The sequence below is a fragment of the Perca fluviatilis genome, chromosome 20 (genome assembly GCF_010015445.1).
Source record: "Perca fluviatilis chromosome 20, GENO_Pfluv_1.0, whole genome shotgun sequence".
Lineage (NCBI taxonomy): Eukaryota > Metazoa > Chordata > Actinopteri > Perciformes > Percidae > Perca > Perca fluviatilis.
In genome coordinates this window covers 4,854,503-4,876,667 of record NC_053131.1, presented here as the reverse complement: position 1 = coordinate 4,876,667, position 22,165 = coordinate 4,854,503, and the positions used below count along the sequence as shown (strand labels likewise).

The window sequence follows — 22,165 nt, the reverse complement described above, 5'->3', positions numbered from 1 at the left end:
CGGTTTCAGAACAGCTGATATGAGTTGGTTCAATCAACTCAGAGTAGGTTCATGCGCGTGCACCACCACAATAAAAAGGCAGCATGAGTGGAGCCATGATTCTACGATTCACCATGGCAACAACCACAAACAAACGGGTCGGCGGAAATACTCATGCGCACGTACAGCGAGTTTAAAAAAAAACAGCGGCTGCTGCAAAAGAGAGAGAATTTGCATGGGAGAAAATTGCTGCTAGAGTAAATGTGCATATTCCAATATAGTGTATATCATATTTAATCATAAGTATAATATTACTGGTGAAATGGTATTGAACCTATAATCTATTTCATTTAGGTGCAATACTGAGGGCAAAAAAGTCCTAGGCCTACTAATCCCATTCTGAGGCTGCAGCACCATAATTAACAGAATTATAATTCTTAATCTTTTATTTCAAATGGTTTACATCATTCACCTGCAATAATAGCCTACTGTGGAACTCCTTTTTAATGTCTCTTACTGGTTTGTGTCCAGGGAACACTACAAAAACATTTAAAACACGTTTCAGAGCTAGTCACATACACTCTTCTGACGGCGCTTTACAGTGGCTTTACTAATATGCTCTGCATCCCCAATGTTGTAAAGAAAACTGCTGTTTGCAAAACAATGTGTCACAAATAATCTGCTGGGAGAGCATGTCCAAGATGGGAAGTTAGTGATATGAGGTTATGTAGCCTAGGCTGCATAACAGACTGGGAAGAAAGACGATACCGCTCAAATAGGAAGTTATCTAAAAATTAAAATGTCGGGGTTCAATATCATCTCCCGACATATAACACCCTGCGACGTAAAGCAGCTTTTTCATCAACGGGATCGTTAACAAAAGGAAATGCCATGTTTATAGTCTGCCTAACATGGTTAATAAACCAACCCTGTTTTTTTATTCATGCAGATAACAAACTGCGCTAAAATGCGCCTGATACAGACTAAATGAATGAATGAGGAAATGAGAGAGCGCTGTGTCAGCAGGCTGGGCTGGTGTCAGAGGGAGGAGACTGAGAGAAACTCGAGGTTTCTTGAAGAAAACCTGCTCCCGACCAGGTTAGGTTCACAGGCTCAGTTACCATAGTAACTGACTCTGAGGTTAAGTTACCTCTCTTTCTGAAACGGAAAACCCAGAGTTTCCGTCATCTCAGGGTTAACAAACTCAGAGTTTTGTTTTCTGGAACGGACCCCAGGGGCCTATACCATGAAGCTGGTTTAGGTGGCTAGCCAGCTATGTTTCAGTTTAGTTTCCACCAACCCTGGGTTTTAGGTACTATGAAAGTAGCTCGGCTTTAATCGGTTTTCGTTGCCATGGTATCTTACGCTGCACGGCTAACCTGCTCCGGGGCAGGTTATGTTCTGGATTTGAGATCTCAGTCTGAAGTTTGACCAATCAGCGGTGAGCAAAGAAAAATATAGGTGACGTAATTAATTCCCAGCTGCTGTTCTCTGTTGCAATCATTGCAATGGCTTCACCTTTTGCTGCAAAGAAGTGTTTGTGATAAAATATTCACAAAAATAATAAAAGGTTGTGATAAATACTCACCACTTTGAATTATATTTTTATATTTTGTCTTGATCTGCTGCCAAGAACGTTTGGAGTTGGGGTTGCATCTAAAAATCAATTAATATTAATCTTTCTTAGGATGTCAAAGCTAATACATTCACATTTTACAAACATACATATATATATATATATATATATATATATATATATACATACACACATTTTCATTTTATTTAATACATTTTTAATATGATTAGCCTATATTCATAATTTCACATTAATGGCCTATAGAATGTATTTCTTTAACTTCCGCATTAACGCAATCAGCAATCTTCCTCCAAGATTGTTCTCTTGCTTTGGCAGCAGAGACGGTATTACTGCGTGCTTGAAAAACATTTTTATATTCTACGTCACTCTTTTATGTGCACGCGCGCGGGGAGTAATCAGAGTTTAAGGATCAAAGCCTGAGTTAAGAGAGAAAGTTGATAAGCTGCGTCATGGTACCAATAAAGCCTGATTGCATCGGTTTGGTTTTGTCAACTCTAAACCAATCCTGCAACCCTGAGTTTGTTCAACTACCATCATGGTACAGGCCCCAGGTGTCAAAATTAGCAGTTGACAGCAACACAGACCAAAACAAAAACAGACATTCCGGACTGGAATGGAAATTTCAAAGTTCATTGTTGTACACTGACACTGCATGAAAAGTGGGATTTCCGTCCCCGTAAATGCCTGTAAACGCCCGGAAATCCCCCTAATTTTCGGCAGTTATCGACAGTTTACAGGCTGTGAACGTCACGTTCGTCTGTGCCACATATTGTCGGAAACGAACCATGACGTATGTGGAGAGCCCCCGCGGAGGTGTTAATGGATCTAATTAGAATAGGAATAGGCGCCAGGCCAGAGAACGTCTGGCCTGGCTGGAATTTCCTCACTCGCTATTGGATGAAACCACTACTTTTAAACAAGAAAAATCTCTCGTGATTGGTTCACAGGTCTGTCACGGGTTAGGCTATTGGTCAACCTGGGCCATCATTATTATAATAATAAAATGTTATATATATATATTTATTTATGTATTATATATATATATATATTTATTTATATATATATATATATTTATTTCATATATGCTATGTTGTATATTCATGTCATGATTATCATAGTTAAAATTATTTGCCAGGAACGTGCTGTTTATTCAAAGATAGAGCTTTGACACAAAACACAGACAGAAAAAAAACTACAAGCATACAGGAGACACACAGCAAACACAACAAATATCCCTCGCCACCAGAAGCAGCACCGTCCACACCTAACTCGCGGCTGCCTCGGAGCTGTAGGTAACCGGCAGCATTCTGTCTATTTAGCAGACGTCTGTGGTGCGTTGTCCTGGATGTCTATGTGGCGCACTTCCAAATGCCCACCTCACCCGCAGCCAGCATACTCTGTCTCGCTTCCAGCAGCTGTAAAATCAATCAATAAAGACAGTCAGTACTGCGCAATGCACTGCGTATGGACACAACACATCTATGAATGCACCTGAAAAATATTCACATTAACTAAACGGATCTAGTCTTACCCTCTTTTCTTCTCGACCGACTCCGAGCTGAGCTCTTCACAGCTTCTGCCCGCGATGCCACATCTGGTTGTTTCTAGCTGAAGCTCCTGCGTGCTGTCTCGTAATATGTCTTACAGGCAGCTGGAAAACAATTAGATGAGAGTGGCATGAATAAAAAACATAAGTCACAGTAAAATTAAACAAGGAAAGATGAAAAAAATTACTTACACACAATGGCGTCATTATCAGCGTCATGTAATCTGGACTTGCAGACAGCTCCGAGCAAATATAGGTCACAGCCTCGTTATGAGGCGAGGTTAGTCTGTAAAAAAAAAAAAAAAACTATGGTTAAGATCGGTATCTATTAACGTATCTATGTCCTTATACAGAAGAGTTAATTAAATTAATTCAATGAAAGCATATTCTTTAACCCTTGTGTGGTCCTTCGGGTCCCAGTGACCCGAAGGACAACACAAGGATTATGTACTTCCCTTTACTTTGTTGAGAATTGCTCTCTAAACCCTGTTTCTTGTAAAGTAAGTAAGTAAAGTTTATTTCTAGAACACATTTAAACACAGTTTAAGCTGACCAAAATGCTGTACAAACAAGAACTAAGGTGCTGTATTAACCCTTGTTTGGAGAGCAATTCTCAACAAAGTAAAGGGAAGTACATAATCCTTGTGTTGTCCTTCGGGTCACTGGGACCCGAAGGACAACACAAGGGTTAAATCTTACCCTTGCTCCGGTTCGTAGTGTCTGCTACAGTTTATCTCAGAGTTGTGAAGACGGCGGACTGCTTCCTGTAAATTACGAGATAAAAAAAATACACTTTTATAAAACAACATCACCAGCTTAGCTATGTAATGAATGGCGCTGAAAGCAGCCACAGCTCTGTGCTGCTCGCGTTTAAACTTGGTGGGGTTTAAAACATTACTGCCAAGTCTAAGTAGCCTGTTTAACATCCAAAGACAGTCATTGTACGATCAAGAGTTAATAAACAGTACAGACTAGCTCGCCGTTTCATTAATAATCATATACTTACGTTGTCTTCTTCTTTTCTGTGAGCGCATCTTTGGAGAGTGTACCGACAACTCTTTTACCAGTTGGCCTGAAATATTCCCATATTTCGGAAGTTTTTGCTCCAACTCTCAGACTCATCTCCCATGTCCCGCCGATTTTTTCAAATGGAAGCAGTGAGGGCGGGGGTAGAGGGCGGGGCAGAGTGATAGAGAAAGACCGTGTGTCAGTACCCGATCCGTTCCACCTGCACAATCCGTTCTGCGCATGTGTAAGATGACACATATGCCATGACGTAGGCGCAGATGATAATGCTGCGTTCATGCCACCTCGAAATAACAGGCACCGCCCCACTGGTTACGTTGTTTCTGCAGCTAGATTCAGTCTAAAATAACGTTAAGTTAAACTTAATGGGAAAAGCAAGCTACAGCTAAATTAAGACATTACAGTAATAACAATAAAGACAAGTATTGAGTGATTGTATTTTAAATGAGCACAAGTAAAGTAGAACTTACGTAACAGCTGTTATATATGTTAACGTTTATTTTCAAGTTTTATTTTGAGGGTCTTTTAAAGTTTACATGCTGTCTCAGCTAGCGGTTAGCCGAATTAGCTGTTAGCTAAACTAACGTTAGCTTAATTGTGGAGGCTAACAGCAGACCGCTGCAATCAGCTAGCGGTAAGCCAAATTAACCGTTAGCTAAACTAACGTTAGCTTCCCGGTGGAGGCTAACGGCAGACCGCTATAATCACCTAGCGGTCCGCCGAATTAACCGTTAGCTAAACTAACGTTAGCTTCCCGGGGGAGGCTAACGGCAGACCGCTATAATCACCTAGCGGTCCGCCGAATTAGCTATTAGCTAACTAACGTTAGCTGGAGGCTAGCGTGTGAACATCTTGCGCATGCGCAGAACGGATCGTGCAGGTGGAAGCGGTGCCGTTATTCCAAGGTGGTGGTGGAATGAACGCAGCATTATCATCTGCGCCTACGTCATGGCATACGTGTCATCTTGCACATGCGCAGAACGGATTGTGCAGGTGGAACGGATCGGGTACTGACACCGTGGAGCAGATTAACCAGCAGGGTGCGAACAGCGCACACACTGGTGTGGAGGTGAATTACAGTGAGTTATAATGGATTACTGGGAAATGTTAATAAAAGCACAATTGAAGTCTGGATTATGAGGCCATTTCAGCAGAGCCAACCGTTTGCCACCTTCATATTGTGCTGAATTTTGGTAATGTAGAAATGGTGTGATTTTAAGAAGAGAAATGGTTGGGACCTTGTCATGCAATGACAAAGCTGATATGCTTTATGTGAAGCACAGTGTTTTGGTGTCAGCAGAAAGACTTCTCTTAGAAAACTGTACAGTGGAGCCTCTGTCTCCATTCCACCAGACAATGTTGGATGAGCAAGACCAAATACTGTAGTCATGTCACTATGCTCAGTGGTTGAGCTCGAGGAGACTGTGAATGAATCATGGAATGCACATTTTACCTTTGTGGCAAACCTGATTAAAACTAATTGTTGAAATAAATTATTTTGTGTATCTTTTTTACATAACATTGGTCATTGCTAATGACATACAAAGTAATTAATCTAGCATACTTCCATTAAATAAATCAATTCAAGCTAAAATTGAAGAGTCTACAATTAGGCTATACTGAGTCTGATCTATTTTAAGAGATTTTCTTAAAATTAAGTTAATACCTTTTAGAAAAATGTCACCTGGGGTAAAACTCCCCCTGCTACCCTGATGTGCATTTGTATAGCTCACAGCATTTTCATTTACATGTGAAAGCCTCCCCTAGAATTAGAGGGAGGGGGGGTCATGGGGGGACAACTGCCAAGCAAGGCCCATGTCAATTTCCGACAATTTTCGGCAGTTTTCGATGTTGCCTGTAAATTGCCGTGTACAGCCGTAAACCTGAAGTTCCACGACAATCTACAGTGCCGCATACTGACGAAAATCCTACTTTTCATGCAGTGTGACTACGTTTACAAGCTGTCAATTTTCGGGTTATGGTCGGGTTAAGGTCACTATTCGGGTTTCTGAAACATTCGGAATAACCCGTTTACATGCGTAAGCAGAGAGAGTTACTCCTGTATACATGGAATTTGTAATCATTTGGCAATATCCCGACGTAAACGGCGACGCACGGTTAGCGTCTGGACGTAGCCTACGGACAACCTTAAGATGCAATAACTTGTTGGTCACCTTCTTATAAATCTCACTATCTCGGTACTTTCTGCCGTCAACAAAAGACATTATATTCATGGTTTTCACCACACTAATAAAGAAATTGGTTTCCTCCTCGCTCCAAAAGTGTGGTGCTGTGCTGCGTCTCGCCATGTTTACCTCTACTTCTTGTTTACTTCCGGTATACTGCGCACAGGTTTTCTGCATTGACATATATATATATATATATATAACTATATTATTATAGTATATAATTATTATTCTAACTATGTTTTCTGGCGCATACAAGAAGTTCCTCTACTCAAAAGACCAAGATTCCTTGCGAATAGAACATGTGCAGAACACAAATCAATGTTCCTTTTGATGGGGATATGCCGATACGCGTTTACATGACCAAAATTTCTGGTTAGAAAAGGGGTAACCCAGGTAGCATATTCGGGTTTTTAAAAACCGGAATATGAGCATATTCAGGTTTTTACCGGTGTTTAGATGGCCGTGCGCGACCGGGTTATTGCTAATATTCCGGTTTTGAACGGGTTATTGGCTGCATGTAAACGTAGTCATTGTTGTCAGAGAAGATATTATTTCAACTTAGCATGTTTCCTTAATATCTGTTGACATATTGTGGTCATTTTTGGATTTAATACAGTAAATATATTACATATTGGACCTTTAAATGAGGTTAACTAGCAAAGCCTTGTAGGATTCAGAGCAGCTGTATTCTACCAATTTAAACAGGTGCTGTGATTAATGAAGATGTTTGTAATATCTGAAATACAGTGCTTTAAAAAATACAAATGATTTGAATTAGTGCTAAGTACTTTAGTATGACCAACATTTTGTATCACAGTATTTTTCTCAAGATCCTGGCAGTTTCACAATATATCACAGTATTTTCTTTCTTTTGCTTGACTGGGCCTTTATATAGGTTTATAATGGCTTATTCTACTGTCAGGAGTACATAAAATATAAAAAAAAAAACATTTTAATGTCATCATGTTTACTGAAAGTTTTGATTACTTAATGGATGGCTTCACTACCCCAACATTATACAATATTTGAAGGAAATTATAATGCATAAAACAGTTAAAGATTCTAAATACATTTTTATTGTGCAAACTGCAAAGTAGAAAAAACTTACATAATGTGAGTTGGTGGATTAAAAACTAATCGGAGTCCCAGAGGAGGACTGTTTGAAGCCCACTTTAATAGAGTGAGATGAGGTGCAGGGCTCCTCCACAGTCTGCATGTACGTTTTTCAAAGCTCTTCCCTCACATTCCAGATCATCTGACTGGTCTGGATGATTGATAATAAGTAATTAAGATAATTAATTAATAATTAATAGAGCCAGTGCAGTTGTGTGTGAGTGTTTACCTTACAGTGATACAAATTAAACCTTACGGGATTTGATGTGTTTCTTTCCGTTGTTGTTTACAATCTAATGAGGTTGAAGTTCAACAGCATTTTATCGAATCGATAACAAGTATAGTATATTTTCTATTTAGTTAAAAGGCTACAGAAAGTTTTGTCGACTCTTTGCTATTAAAAATGAGAAGACTAAGCTTTTGATAGAGATTTGTTAGGCAGTAAGCTTAATCTATTCTTGTTTAGTTTTTTTTGCCAGCGTGAAAGCAGATCCGCAATAGAGCCAAATATCTGAAACCGAACCCATATTCTAATGCACAGCTGCACAGGAGAATGAAATGAAATCTAGTGAAAATGTGTTGGATTTTGTACTCTTCCTCCTCTGATAACCCTCTCCCTACAGATTCCCATCATCCATTGGGATATGTCAACAAAGAGGATCCTGACCATGGAGTTTGCTGAAGGGGGGCAGGTCAACGACAGGGACTACATGAAAAAACACAGCATTAATGTCAACGAGGTACTGCCTGCTGCCCTGCCTGCACCTTTAAGGCTGTGTGCACACACACACACACACACACACACACACACACACACACACACACACACGTGTGTGTATGTATATATATATATATATATATATTTTTTTTTTACGTTAGAAAAACTACAACACCACCGGATCTAGCTAGACCGGAAACAAAACAACATGCACGCTGCACACACTTGTTTGCACTTGCTTGCGAGCCGGCCAAAGAGTAGTACATACCTGCAAACTAGTCGCTAGTCACGAAAATCGCCGGTTTGAATGGGGTCCGAGACCCGGTGCTAATACGGCACCGGTGCCTTAACGACCGTTATCTACCAGACCAAATAGCAACGCGGATTTCGGTGCCTTATTTAGGTGCCACTTAGATGCCTGCGCTTCTTTCTGATGGTCCGAAAACGGACGTTAGAGGGAACTGAAAAATTGCCGCACAGGAGGCCAGTCAACACTACACTTAGCAGCAGGTAACGTTAGCCTACCGTTAGCTAGCAGCTGGATTAAACACAGTTAAAATGTTTACAGCTAAACGGTGTAAAGTGTGTCTGTATTTCACTGGAGAGGACTCCAACACCGGACTGCAGCTGCCGTTGTCTGAAAAACACAGTCATGATGCTATGTTGCTCGCCTCGCCAGCCTCGTGGTGCATTCACTGTAATTGTAAAATACCCTTTTCCCATCCAGTGGTTGTTTTCACCGTTTTGTGCTCCTTTTTTTTTTAGATCAACTTTTTATTGTTTTATATTTTTGAACATACAGAACAGACAAATACAATTGAACAAGGTGCTCCTTTTTTAAATATATATATATATATATATATATATATATATATATATATATATATATATATATATCTTTCAGTTCAGGCACCGTTTTAAAAGTATCGTATCATGTTGATAAGAGCATTAAAATGAGAAAAAATAATGGGACAAAAAGAAATCAAGGGACATTTAAAATGGATAAAAATTTGCGATTTAACTATGACATTAATGCGATTAATCGCGATTAAATATTTTAATCGTTTGACAGCACTAATATATATATATATATATATATATATATATATATATATATATATATATATATTTTCTCTTAACAGTTGTTCTAGAGATGTGTCTGCTGCTAGAACTCTAATCTGAGCTGCTGTTAACATGCGATTTCTGAGGCTGGTGACTCGGATGAACTTATCCTCAGCAGCGAGGTGACTCTTGGTCTTCCTTTCCTGGGGCGGTCCTCATGTGAGCCACTTTTGTTGTAGCGCTTGATGGTTTTTGCGACTGCACTTGGGGACACATTCAAAGTTTTCGCAATTTTCCGGACTGACTGACCTTCATTTGTTAAAGTAATGATGGCCACTCGTTTCTCTTTACTTAGCTGATTGGTTCTTGCCATAATATGAATTCTAACAGTTGTCCAATAGAGCTGTCGGCTGTGTATCAACCTGACTTCTGCACAACACAACTGATGGTCCCAACCCCATTAATAAGGGAAAAAATTCCACTAATTAACCCTGACAGGGCACACCTGTGAAGTGAAAACCATTTCAGGTGAGTACCTCATGAAGCTCATTGAGAGAACACCAAGGGTTTGCAGCGCTATCAAAAAAGCAAAGGGTGGTTACTTTGAGGAATCTAAAATATAAGACATGTTTTCAGTTATTTCACACTTTTTTGTTAAGTACATAATTCCATATGTGTTCATTCATAGTTTTGATGCCTTCAGTGAGAATCTACAATGTAAATAGTCATGAAAATAAAGAAAACGCATTGAATGAGAAAGTGTGTCCAAACTTTTGGCCTGTACTGTATATATATATATATATATATGTATATATATATATATATATATATATATATATATATATATATATATATATATATATATATATATATATATATATGTATGTATGTATGTATGTATGTATGGACAAACAATGGCAAACCTCACAGAAAGAATTATTCAACCTGTTCCATCCTCATTGAAGGCGAGAGTTTTTTGCACATTTCGGCTTTTATAACCTTGAGGGGAAGACGGAACTTGATAGGAATCATGCTATATGCAGGCTTTGCAATGCAAAAGTTAAGTATTTTGGAAACACCACAAACTTGAGAACTCACATGGTACGCCATCACCCAGAGATTAACATTAAAGACAACAACTTAAAGTACCTAACATGCCAGTCAACCAACGCACTCTCTTTCAATGCTCTAAACTCCCACCGAACTCTGAACGAAAAGCTCTTTCTATTTAACAGTTTTATTTTATACTTGAATTAAATGTATTTATTCAAACTACATTTAATGTGTTGTATTTCTTTCTTTTAAAATGTATGTCTACTGCAATCACATGGGAAAAGTAACTACATTACATATACTGTGAATCGTTTTTTGAATCGAGAATCGATTTTGAATGGAAAATCGTTTTTGAATCGAATCTTGAGCCTAAGAATCAATATCTAATTGAATCGTGACATTTTATGAATCGTGCACCCCTAATTGGTATATAAACATGAGATGCTTGGCAGAGATTTACATTCCTGTGCTACTTTAACGGAGACAGTCACTCTGTCTGAGTAAGTCACTCAGTCTTGGTGATTCTCACCACTCTCCTTGCCCAGGGAGGTCCACGGACTCTGAAGGTGTATTCTCCCGATGAATTCCGCTGTATTTCTTTTGCTTTTTTATATTGTTCCTTCTCCTTTTCTCTCAGTCAGATCATTTGCTTTTGTTAGGTTTCTATACTTGTCGTTTTGATGCAGCGCAGAGATCTTCCTGAACAGGCTAATCTTTAACTCCCTACTCTCCAGTGTAACCGGAACAGGTCTCCCCGATCTTACCGGGTCATCCGTACCCTCGCTCCTGCTGTATTTTCCAAGCCGGGCCACTCTCACGAATGAATCCCCGGCTGTGCGGACCTTGCACGTTTTAAATACATCCTTTAAGGCGTCTAAATCTTTTTGATGTGGCTCTTCTCTTCTTCTTCTTCTCTCCTTTATTCCAAACATCACGATGTTCCGCTCTCTTGATTTCCTTTCATCCAGTTCAGTCAAACGTTTGTGAAAGGCAAAAGGATTCTCCTTTGGTTTGTCATTTTTCATATCGGCCCAACTCGGGGTACCTTTTTTCTGATGCTGCTTTAGCTGCTCCTGTATTATTTCCACCGCTCTCATCTAGTCACCCCTTTTCTCCAAATTGACTTACAAATTGGCACCTTTCCCACTTGACCCACAATATTATAGATTTTTTTCATTATTAGCTATTCATAGAATTGATAAAGTAACTTGTATAGTTGTTGCTTTGACAATAATGCTGGTATTACACATACATTTATGTTCATGAAACCTGAACTTGTGTGGCAACTTACTTGAATTACCAAAGAAGGTAAAGTCAGCCAAGCTGCATGCTAAGATGACACAGGGAGCACGCTGCTGAGACCCCCCTGTACACAAGAGTAGGCCCAATCCAAGACATCAGAACAATTTCAAATAGTTATGATGACACTCAAAACCGGGAAGGTAGAGACTGGGGTGGTGGAGGCAAGCTTTGCCAGCAGCAGCGGTGTGAGACGGCATTGGAGTAGCAGCAAGCAGAGAGGAATAGGTAGACATTTAAATGGACCGCCTGATGTGAAAATGGCTGTGATTGGTTGTGACTGGCTAGAATGATTCAATTAGTTGGCCTTTGACTTCCATGTCCTGCATGAACTAATGCAATGCTTATTTAAATAATTTATTGGGCTTCCAATGTGCACAGGAACACAAATTCCCACTCACACAAATACAGACTGGGACACAGCATTAAGCAGTGATGAGTATTATAAGACAGCTGATGAGATAGATAGAGGACATAATAAAACACACACACAAAGGGACAGGATGGATAGAATTAGGTGGCACTGGTGCATGCTGGACCCTTTGTCTGTGATGACAAGATGGATGATGGACCAAATAGACTTTCCTCTGAACTCCACCCCTTAACATGACCAGAATGGTCTGTGCGGATTTTTTTTGCATTCTCTCCCATATTGGTGAGATTTAAGCTATGACCGCATTTACTGAAAACCCTACCAGAGCTTTTTAAAATGTGTGACACTAGGCTATCTTCCTCCAATGATAATTGACACCAGTCAAGGTATGAGCATCAGGATACGTCTTGCTGAAATGAAATCTTCAATCTAATCCATCATATCTTAAACAGCTATATAGTACCCTATTGCCCTACTGTGTTGAATGCCGAGTTACTAGTGGTTCATAGAGGCCCAAAAGTAGAATGAGAGCCAGAGCCTTCAGCTACCAAGGTCCTGGCAGACGCCATACCAACATTTAGGAGTAAGCTTAAAAGTCTTTGATAAAGCTAAAGGGACACAACTGCAAGGCAGTAGGTTTAGTTCACTCTTCTTTTTTTTCAATACCTCAATTTTGTGCCAGGTGGCCATATTCAGCACTACATGCATGATATGGAGAACTTGTAATTCTGGTCAATCTTCACTTTGATGAATACTAGAACAAACTTGATAAGCCTCAGTTCTACTAACCTCAATATAGGTTTAAAATCATGGTACAACATGCATGCATATACACAGACAATCCAAAAACGTAAAGTACCATTACATTTACAGAATCACATATAATCACGCTACCATACCAATGCCATGACAATGCACAAATCATACATTTTATCTACCTTCAACCGCTTATCCAGGGTTGGGTCGTGGGGGCAGTAGCTCCAGCAGAAGACTCCAAACTTCTCTTTCCCGAGCCACATTAACCAGCTCTGACTGGGGGATCCAGAGGCGTTCCCAGACCATCCTCCAAAATTGGCCGGTAGATCGAGAGCTTTGCCCTACGGCTCAGCTCTCTTTTCGCCACAACAGTAGGGTAAAGTGTATGCAATAGAGATGTGTGCACGAGATTTCACGAGACTTTGACCTCGAAATTAACATAGATCCCCCCGCCTGTTCTCCAAAGTTGACTCTGAGTGAACTTTTGCAGAGCTATAGTGGAAGAAAAAGGCTGCCTGTAAAACTCAGCGTTAGAACATTAGAGAGTACCGCCGCTCTCTCTTTCCTCCTCTCTTGGCCGATACAGTTCACTGTGGTGCTGTCTCGCGCAGATCTCTCTCTTTCTCTGCCCTTTTTAAAATGAGTCGGGAAGCGGACAGCAAAAGCTAACTTTACTTTTAATGATATTAAACAAAGAGAAATGTTCTCCCTTCATCCTATAATGGTTATAAATCGATACTAGAGTAGCCTACTTACTTGTTTTCTGCTGCAATGAATAAAATGAAGAGGAGAAAAGAGCATCTGTCTTCACAAAAATCATCTGTTGAGTGTTTGATGGTAATTTATTAGTGCTTTAGAACGTAATCACTGTGAAACAATAGTAAAATAAGCTTCATTTCTCTCTGTCTATTGTACAATGACAAATTCAAGTACAAAACAACTGGTCTAAGCTACTGCCAGAAAACGCTTGGCTACATTGTAACCTTGGTTCTCTGAGTGAAGAGACTATCTTTCCACCGTATATATGGAATAAGTAACGGTGTTATTGTTAGTTATACAGGAGAGAAGCCAGTCATTTGAGATTGTGGCAAAACATTTCAGTGCTCGGTTTGTGTGACTTTTGATTGAATAAGGGACTATTTTTCCAGTCTTATTTCTTCATTGAAGTTTTCTTTAAAATAGTGTTAAAATCTTGTATCATCTTGATCTCCCGAACCCAATCTCGTGTCTCATGTCGTGAGCTGGGTGTCTCGTCACACACCTAGTATGTAATACCACCCCTGCTGCTCAGATTTTCTGACCAATCTTCCCCTCCATTGTCCCCTCACTTGCGAACAAGACCCAGAGGTACTAAGGACTCATTCCCTACCCGGAGTAGGCATTCTATCGGTTTTCTACTGAGAACCATGGCCTTAGAGATATTTTGCTGCTTCACACTTGGCTGCAAACCGATCCAGTGAGTGCTGAAGGTCATGGACTGATGATGCCAACAGGACTACATCATCAGCCCAACAAACCCTCCCCACCATGACTATGCTATTTTAAGCCAATAAGGAATCATACAGTCCTTCGTGGCTAATACAAACCACAGTGCATAAACGATAAACTAATATTTTTACACTTTCTAAACGTGAGACCATACCAATTAGATCAGGCATTCAACCAGTAGTTTATATTTTTGAAACTGAGTTGTCTTCTAAATGTTGTTTTTGTAAATTTTTGCTTTTTTCACCTTTTTTTCTGTGTCATGTCCCCAACAGATCTCAGAGAACCTGGGTAAGATGTACAGTGAAATGATCTTCGTCCATGGCTTTGTACACTGTGACCCACACCCTGGCAACGTGTTGGTCCGAAAGTGTCCCCAGAGCAAGAAGACAGAGATCATCCTGCTTGATCACGGCCTTTATCAGGTGAGAAATCTCCAGGCTGCCTGCACATAAATAAAACACCATTTGTTCTAAAATTGCAGTCCATTTTTCATGCTGCTGGCTTAGGCCTTGAGCACATGCGTAGAGCACAAACACACAGTCAAGATACACATAAAAACTTGAATGCCACAAACACTTTCATAGGCAGACACACTTTTATTAGAGCTACAGCAGGATAAAAGCTTTTTGATAAACAACTCATTTAATGTTGTTCTTAGCAGGGTGCAGTATGCTGTGTTTGGATTGGTACACCACAGACTTAATCATGCAGGCACAATCATATGTGCACTCTCATGTTCTACACACACACAAACACAAACTCACAAACAACCACAGACGCACGTGTGCACACACACACACAAACACACACACACACACACACACACACACACACACACACACACACACAATAATAATACAAATTGCATGAAATTTGACATGAATATAGTCAGGGCCATCCTTAACAGGAATCCTTTGAAATTTGTATAACCTATTAACAGTTCAAATATGAGGAAATTAGGAATGTGTGGAGCTAGCTATAATAACTTGTTAATTGTTATTTGTTTTCCTTTCTGAAGATTGATTTGCATGGACCTATGTTCAATCAGTTCTCCTTTCCCATTGAGCCTCTTTCTTATCTATCTACTCTCATGTCATCGAAGTGAATTGAGCGATTTGTAGAAAATGTATATATTGTGTGTCTCATTTAACCTTTCAAACATTGTGAACTAGAGCTGGGTTTTAAAAATTGATTTTCAATCAATTTCCATTTAAAAGATCCAATATCAAATCATCTGCATGTATTATATGAAACTAGAAGACCTAAGGAATTAATTGGTACCAACTATGTTAGCTCTTTGGAAAAAGGGGTTGAAAAACGCTCCAAAGATACATTTTGACAAGGGAAAAACTGCCATGGCCATTTTTAAAATGAGTCAACTCAGAGAGGTGAAGCCGGTAGATAGGATACAGACCACAAAACACTTGGATCGAATTTTTCATGATCTAAAAAAACAGTACAGTAGAATAACTTCCAATTTAGTTTTAAATGCAATATAAGGTTGTTTTTTGACTTGGCATCTCAAAAGTAAGAGATTATTGGTGAAATATGGTTTTTTATAGTTGACCATAAAGGATTAATAAAGTAGATAGAATCCTAACAAAAGACAACTAATCCCCTCCAGGTCCTGCAGTCAGACTTCAGGTTGGACTACTGTCGGCTGTGGCAGGCTCTGATTAAAGGTGACATGTCCGGGGTGGAGCGTTACAGCCTCAGACTGGGAGCTGGAGATCTTTACCCTCTGTTTGCCTGCGTGCTCACCGCTCGCTCCTGGGCAGCCATCAATGTCGGCATCAGTTCTGTGTCTGTCACACACTCTGAGGTACTGTATGAGCTCACACACAAACACATATACACACACACACACACACACACACACACACACACACACACACACACGGACGGATAGTATTCATTCAAAAGGTAGACTTTATGTTACAAAGTGCTTCACATATGTTCATGAAATAATTCAGGCACTACCTTAAACACCTAAAAACATTTAAACAGCCAAACACGCTGAGAGCCACTGACCAAGCATCAGTGTTTTACGAGTTGGGAGTGAGAACGGGTTGGCTGAGTACAAGAACTACTTTGTGGTGTGAGCTGAACCAGTTGCATCTTAACAGTGGCAAGACAAAGTAGTTGGTGATGGACTTTAGCAGGCGGAAAACAGGCCCTACACCTATTTCCATCCAGGGACGACAAGTACCTGGAAGTTCACATGGAAAACAGGCTGGACCAGAGCCGACACTACTTTCTGCAGAGGCTCTGCTCATTCAGTGGTTGCAGTACTATGCTGAGGATGTTCTAGCAGTCTATGGTAGCCTGGCGCAGGTGCGTTTAGGGCGTGTACAAATGCTAGTTTAACGGCAGAAAAAGGGTCCGTGTGCCAGGCGCATGGTTCAAAAGGGTTGTACTTAGTGTCTTGATTAATCATAGGTGTGTTTTGGCCGTAACATGCAATAAACCAATCAGTGTCATCTCCCATTCCCTTTAAAGGCCAGGCGCATTTGTACCTTGGCGCATTGCTATTATGATGGCGGATTTGCTAAGCAGGAAGGAGAGATTTTCAGGAGAAGAAACTGATCTGCTCATGTGTGAAGTGAAAGCACGCAAGCAGATCATATATGGCATGAGCACTATGCAACCAAAACTCCACAAGGTGAAGCAGGTGTTAAAATAACAATGAAATGTTGCGTTATTGACTTTAGACCAGGTTTTTGTTGGTCAGTGGTGCGATCACTTTCCGCTGCCTCAAGATAGCAATAAGCCAAGAATACACCTGAACACAGCTCCCTGTAAGACCAGCACGCCCATGGGCGCACAGATGGGTGCAGGTGCATTTGCTATTTAAACGATGTGGGCGCTAGACGGGAAATTGACAACTGCCTCAGTCTTAAACCAGCAAAGACACTTGCGTCGGTCTTTTCACTATGCAAGATAGGGCCCGAAGTCACAATATCATAATCAGGAACACTCTGTATTAGCTATGTAGTCTTACACTACCTATATGTCAGATCTGATACTGTCCATAGATATCTATATGCAACCCCATAGACTGATCCCTAACATTAACCTTTTTATATTTTTATGATCCATTCATTTAACCTGATTTTGGCTTTACACCTTATTTGCACCTTTTTGTTATTGTAGTCTTAGACTTTTGTATTTGCACTCTTTATATTTGCCCCAAGGCTTCAAGAACAGAGCTCGGCTGTGAAGTGGTTTTGGCGTAGTGGCTACACGGAAATTTGCAGAACTATCTTTGCCTCACCAAGCATTTACAAATGAGATTTAAAGGCCAGCAATACCTCAACACTCACAAAAGTGTCAGTTGTCATCTAAACAGAAAAAGGAAACATACGTAACACAAAGTGATATAGAACATATACATATGTAGAGCCAAATGCAAACAATGTATTCTTGAAATACAAACATCCTAAAACCAAAAAAACACTTATTCATTAGGAGAACATGGCTGGATACAAAACATGTGTAACTGTACAACTGTAATGTTCATATAAAATGAAAAACAAACTCTACATTTCTGTCAAGGGTAAACAAAGCTGATTACAAATTCACCAAACCAACAGTGGATCACAGAGAAGTGCCAAAATACCACACAAATAATCTAATAATAATAATATAAATAATAAAATCTTTCAGTGTCAAAATTGAACTAAATCCTATATATTTCAAATATTTCAGAGTACCAGTGCTGATCTAGGCCAAGTTTTAGTTTTCTATTTCTACAAATTCAGAGTAGCACTTTCTAAATGATCTTATCCTGACAACTGACAACTCTTAAATAACTGGTTTGTAATTGTTATAGTATCTAATTTAGAAATGGTGAATCCATCATTCATAAAGTTTGAAAATACAATCATTATTATACATACACATTATAGATGAAGTTATTAATCAAGAATAAAACAGTCATAACTGTGTTTATCAGTTACATACTTACGTGTATTAATGTAGGAACACTGCTTTATAAATAAAGTATTTACTGATGCTTAACTAATGCTTCATGGTGTGCAGTTATTATAAAATGTTACTAGGTTTGATTCAAGATAAGACTGCTTTTAGAATCCACTGGCATAATACTGGTATATGTGTGTTTGCAAGTGTCCCATTACCCACAGGGGTTCCACAATGCCATCTGTGCTCAAGAGAGAGTTTATTTATACCTCCCTTATGCAACATTTTGAAGGAGGCAAAAGTACTACACTACAGTCGGCTACAACCCCGGCAGTACAAGGCAGGATTTAGCAGGGACTATCACAATAATAACTCCCTTTGCCTTTTTTGGTATAAAAAAAAATGAAATCTATATATTTGCAGAATCTAAGGTAGAACAAATAACACACTGAATAATGTAGAGATTCTCTGAGCATTGTTACTATGAGGGGTAATGTGAAGATTGATCTGAGGGTAGTGCTAGAGGACAGGTCATGGTGTTGTTGACATTAAAATCAAAAGGGTTCATCCTCTGGAGATCAGGGATGTGATCAGTACATTTTATGACCATCTGTCAGTGGCATAGGCATTGACAAGACATTTTGGCCTCAATGTAGCATTTTATTGTTTCACTCAGTAAAATGAGTAAACAGCATTTGCATTAAATACTGGGCATTGTAAAAATGGATGAAACATTCAGCCAGTTAACTGAATGCAGAAAAAAAGTTATATAATATAGTAGTATATAAGTGCAGGGATACCAGTATTAAAATTAATCAGTTTTTCCATTTTTATGATTTATATGAAATTTAAAATTCATACATATGTAAAACTGCATAATTACCACCAAACTGAAATTTAAAAAGAAAACAACATGAGAATGAGTATTAAAATTACTTCTTTTTTTTAAATCTGTTTTGCTTTTTCATGACAAATCACATTTAAAATTCCCTTTTTTTCATATTCATATTTAAGACTGCATAATCACCACCAAACTGAAAATGAAAAAGGAAACAACATGAGAATCAGTGTACTCTGAAGCACAACTTTGCCAATATGTTAATAAAATTGAATGTGAAATGGATTTGTCACTCTCATTTTCAAATGAACAAACAAAGTGCAAGCTTAACTTGAAAATGACATTGCAAACTTGACTTTTCAGAATGGCAGGATTCTCCCTGGCTGTCATAGTCGACTATAAAAAACTACTAGGTGGGATATAACCAAAAATGTCCTGAATGGAGGATCAAATGATTTAATTTAAATATTGACAGACAAGAGAAAGTGTGTTCTGCAGGTCATGCTGCCAGACTTTAAGGAACTGTGTGTTTAGCCCGATCTCTCTTCACTTCCCTCCATGCACACGTCTGTGAAGTCATATGTATGTTTTTTTTGGGTGAGGACAGAACAGTGAGGACAAATTATGTTATTAACATTTAATTTATGTATATGTGTATTTAAAAAATGACACTATTAATAAGAATACTAAAATGTATAGTTTTCTTCTTTGTATTGACTGTTTTAGCTGAAAGGTTTTGTCACAATAAATAAAACTATTATCTATAGTTTCTTTTGTACATCCAGTACACTGTTTAATATGGAGCAGTGCATGCTGCTCCAAATTTGTGTTCATTCATTCATTGCCATTATTAGGGAACAGACTGCACTTGCACATGCATTTTAATGCATCATAGTTGTATTCCAGTGTGAGAAAATGTGTTAGTAAGACATGCCCTTCTCCCTCCCTCTGTTTACCACTTTATCTGAGATGAAAGCTCTCCTATCAATCTTGGCCACACGTATGCACGCATGCACCGTTAGGCAGACTCTACTTTAACCCACTTGTTGATTGTGTAGCACTCTGGAGTTAGAAAGACATTTCAATTCATTTCTGTGGCCACAACCATTCATCTGCTTTGTCTTTGTTATCCATTCTGACATCTCCTCTCTTCTGTTCTTTGTTGTCCTTTCTCTCCTCGTGTTTCCTCTCTATCCACTCTCTTATGCGTGGATTATTTTTACATCTTGCTTCTAACAACGGATGATGCATTCCATTAATGTTAATGCAATCACGTGCACTAAGCAAATTTTAAGTGCTTTTAGAGCTGTGGCTTTTTGCTGCCTTTCTTTTACATGCAAGCAGGGGTATTGATGTTTTTAATGAATGTTTCTCTACTAAACATTGAAAACAAATTAATCAGTCAAACATTTAACCAGATGGTGTTTTGACAAGTCAAGCATATTTTATCATATGTTTTCTGATCTGCTCCTTTTGTTGTTAATCCAAACTCAAGATTTCCTCAATGTTTACCTGTTGTCTTGATACGAGTACAAATAGCAATGCAGATATTGACTGGACGATTTCCTAGGCAGATATTGACTTGGGACTATATTGGGTGGAAGTACAGCCGAAGCACTGCTACATGGGCGCAGAGACGCAGAGACGCAGCACCTGAAACCCCCCAACTTCCGTGAATATTAGATGGCTATTTTTCCTACAGTAGACAGTGAATGGCGATGAACATGGCGGATTTTGTGAGAGACGAAGAGGATTACTTTTCAGACAGTCAAGATCCAGAACCATACCACCCACGACCTTTTCCTTCACTTAAGGGGTATACGTGAACGGTATTGTCTTTATAAACTATCTTTTTGATAAACTGTCTGTATACTTACAAAGTTCTCAATGCTTCGGTTTACATGTAGGGACCCCCATTATGCTACCGTGGAAGTGTGGTGCTATTTTGAGCTTTGTTAGTGGTATAGAAATAGCGATTTCTTTTTACTTTACCCTTGCCCCGACGACTAGCATTATAAGCTAATTAGCGGTTTGCGCTAAAACTGGTCACATTCGATTAGCATGAATACAAATCCCAGAGAACGGTTGACTCGGTACATGTGTTATTAACCCCTAGGTTCATTTTGCGCCAGATTTGGCCTTTAATCGGTCTTTTTCAACCTGGACCCCATTTCCCCATGAATTTGTGTCTAATAGACTGTTGTACCAAAATAATTGGTCCAGTATTGAGAACGGCGCGAACCGAGCTGCAATGTAACCTAGTGTGCATCTTCAATAGTAGTCAACATTGTATTTATTTAGTACAATTAATTTACTGCCCTGAGTACAGTTACATTTTCCTACCTCTGCACAATAAAAATGGCATTGGTGATAGCACCCCCTCCCCCCACATTCCCTTTGGCTTTTGCACGGCTTATTATCGCACAATACAATATGTCCTTATTGAAGCTTTCAGATGCAAATGAGAGCACTGCTACCTTCTCTGTGTCCTGCTGACAGCTGTGAGGCCTGCAAAAAACCTCCTATAATTGCTACTAATTGTTATTCCCCAACCAGGACAAGAGCACTTCAGAACACCCAGTCCCCTGTTATTTGGACTTGGGGGGGGGCAGGAAGAGAAAAAAGCCAGTGTGAAAAGTAGCATAATGTCCAATACTACCGATGGCTGTTAGATGCTGGGTGCTTGGGTCCAACAAATCCCAGCTCCAATTGACTCCAATTCAGAAAGTATCAACTTCTCTCTAGAACTGCTGAGCCAATACATTTTTTTCTATGGTCTCAATTGCTGGTGGTCATTTTGGAAATAATTCCCCCATTAATTATATTGCAAGGCTTATAGCATGCTTTGATGTCTGCAACGTGGGCTGATTGACAGCTGTGATTGACAGTTCGCTCATCTGCTGCTCTCTCCGACTTCAGGACTCGCACCAACTTTCTGAGCTTCTAGATGCTGTTTGTTTGCTGCATCAGTGTTGTTTGTTCACATCACTTCCTGTGGGCACGAGACACAGACAGAGAGCAGAGACAGAGTTTATCTGTGTCAGGATGTTGACTAGCTGTCTGTCTCTCTGTTTGCCTGTCAACTCTCTGTTTATCTGGACTGACAGCTCTGACAATGCTGCTGTCACACACATACTGTACACACACAGTATGTAGAAATTCATATACAAGGCTATGAAAAGGTTTATACGCATTGTTGTTTTACAA

General features: G+C 39.4%; 1 protein-coding gene across 6 annotated transcripts in view; it reads left to right on the top strand.

The window, feature by feature from the left end:
- The window catches only part of adck1 (aarF domain containing kinase 1), a 205,789-nt gene that overhangs the window by 142,107 nt on the left and 41,517 nt on the right, over positions 1-22,165 (top strand). For all 6 annotated transcript variants that reach the window (XM_039785553.1, XM_039785552.1, XM_039785555.1 and 3 more), the window contains 3 exons: positions 8,074-8,190; positions 14,472-14,621; positions 15,824-16,021. In XM_039785553.1, the coding sequence (XP_039641487.1) occupies positions 8,074-8,190; positions 14,472-14,621; positions 15,824-16,021 (465 nt within the window). The remainder of the gene's footprint in view (positions 1-8,073; positions 8,191-14,471; positions 14,622-15,823; positions 16,022-22,165) is intronic.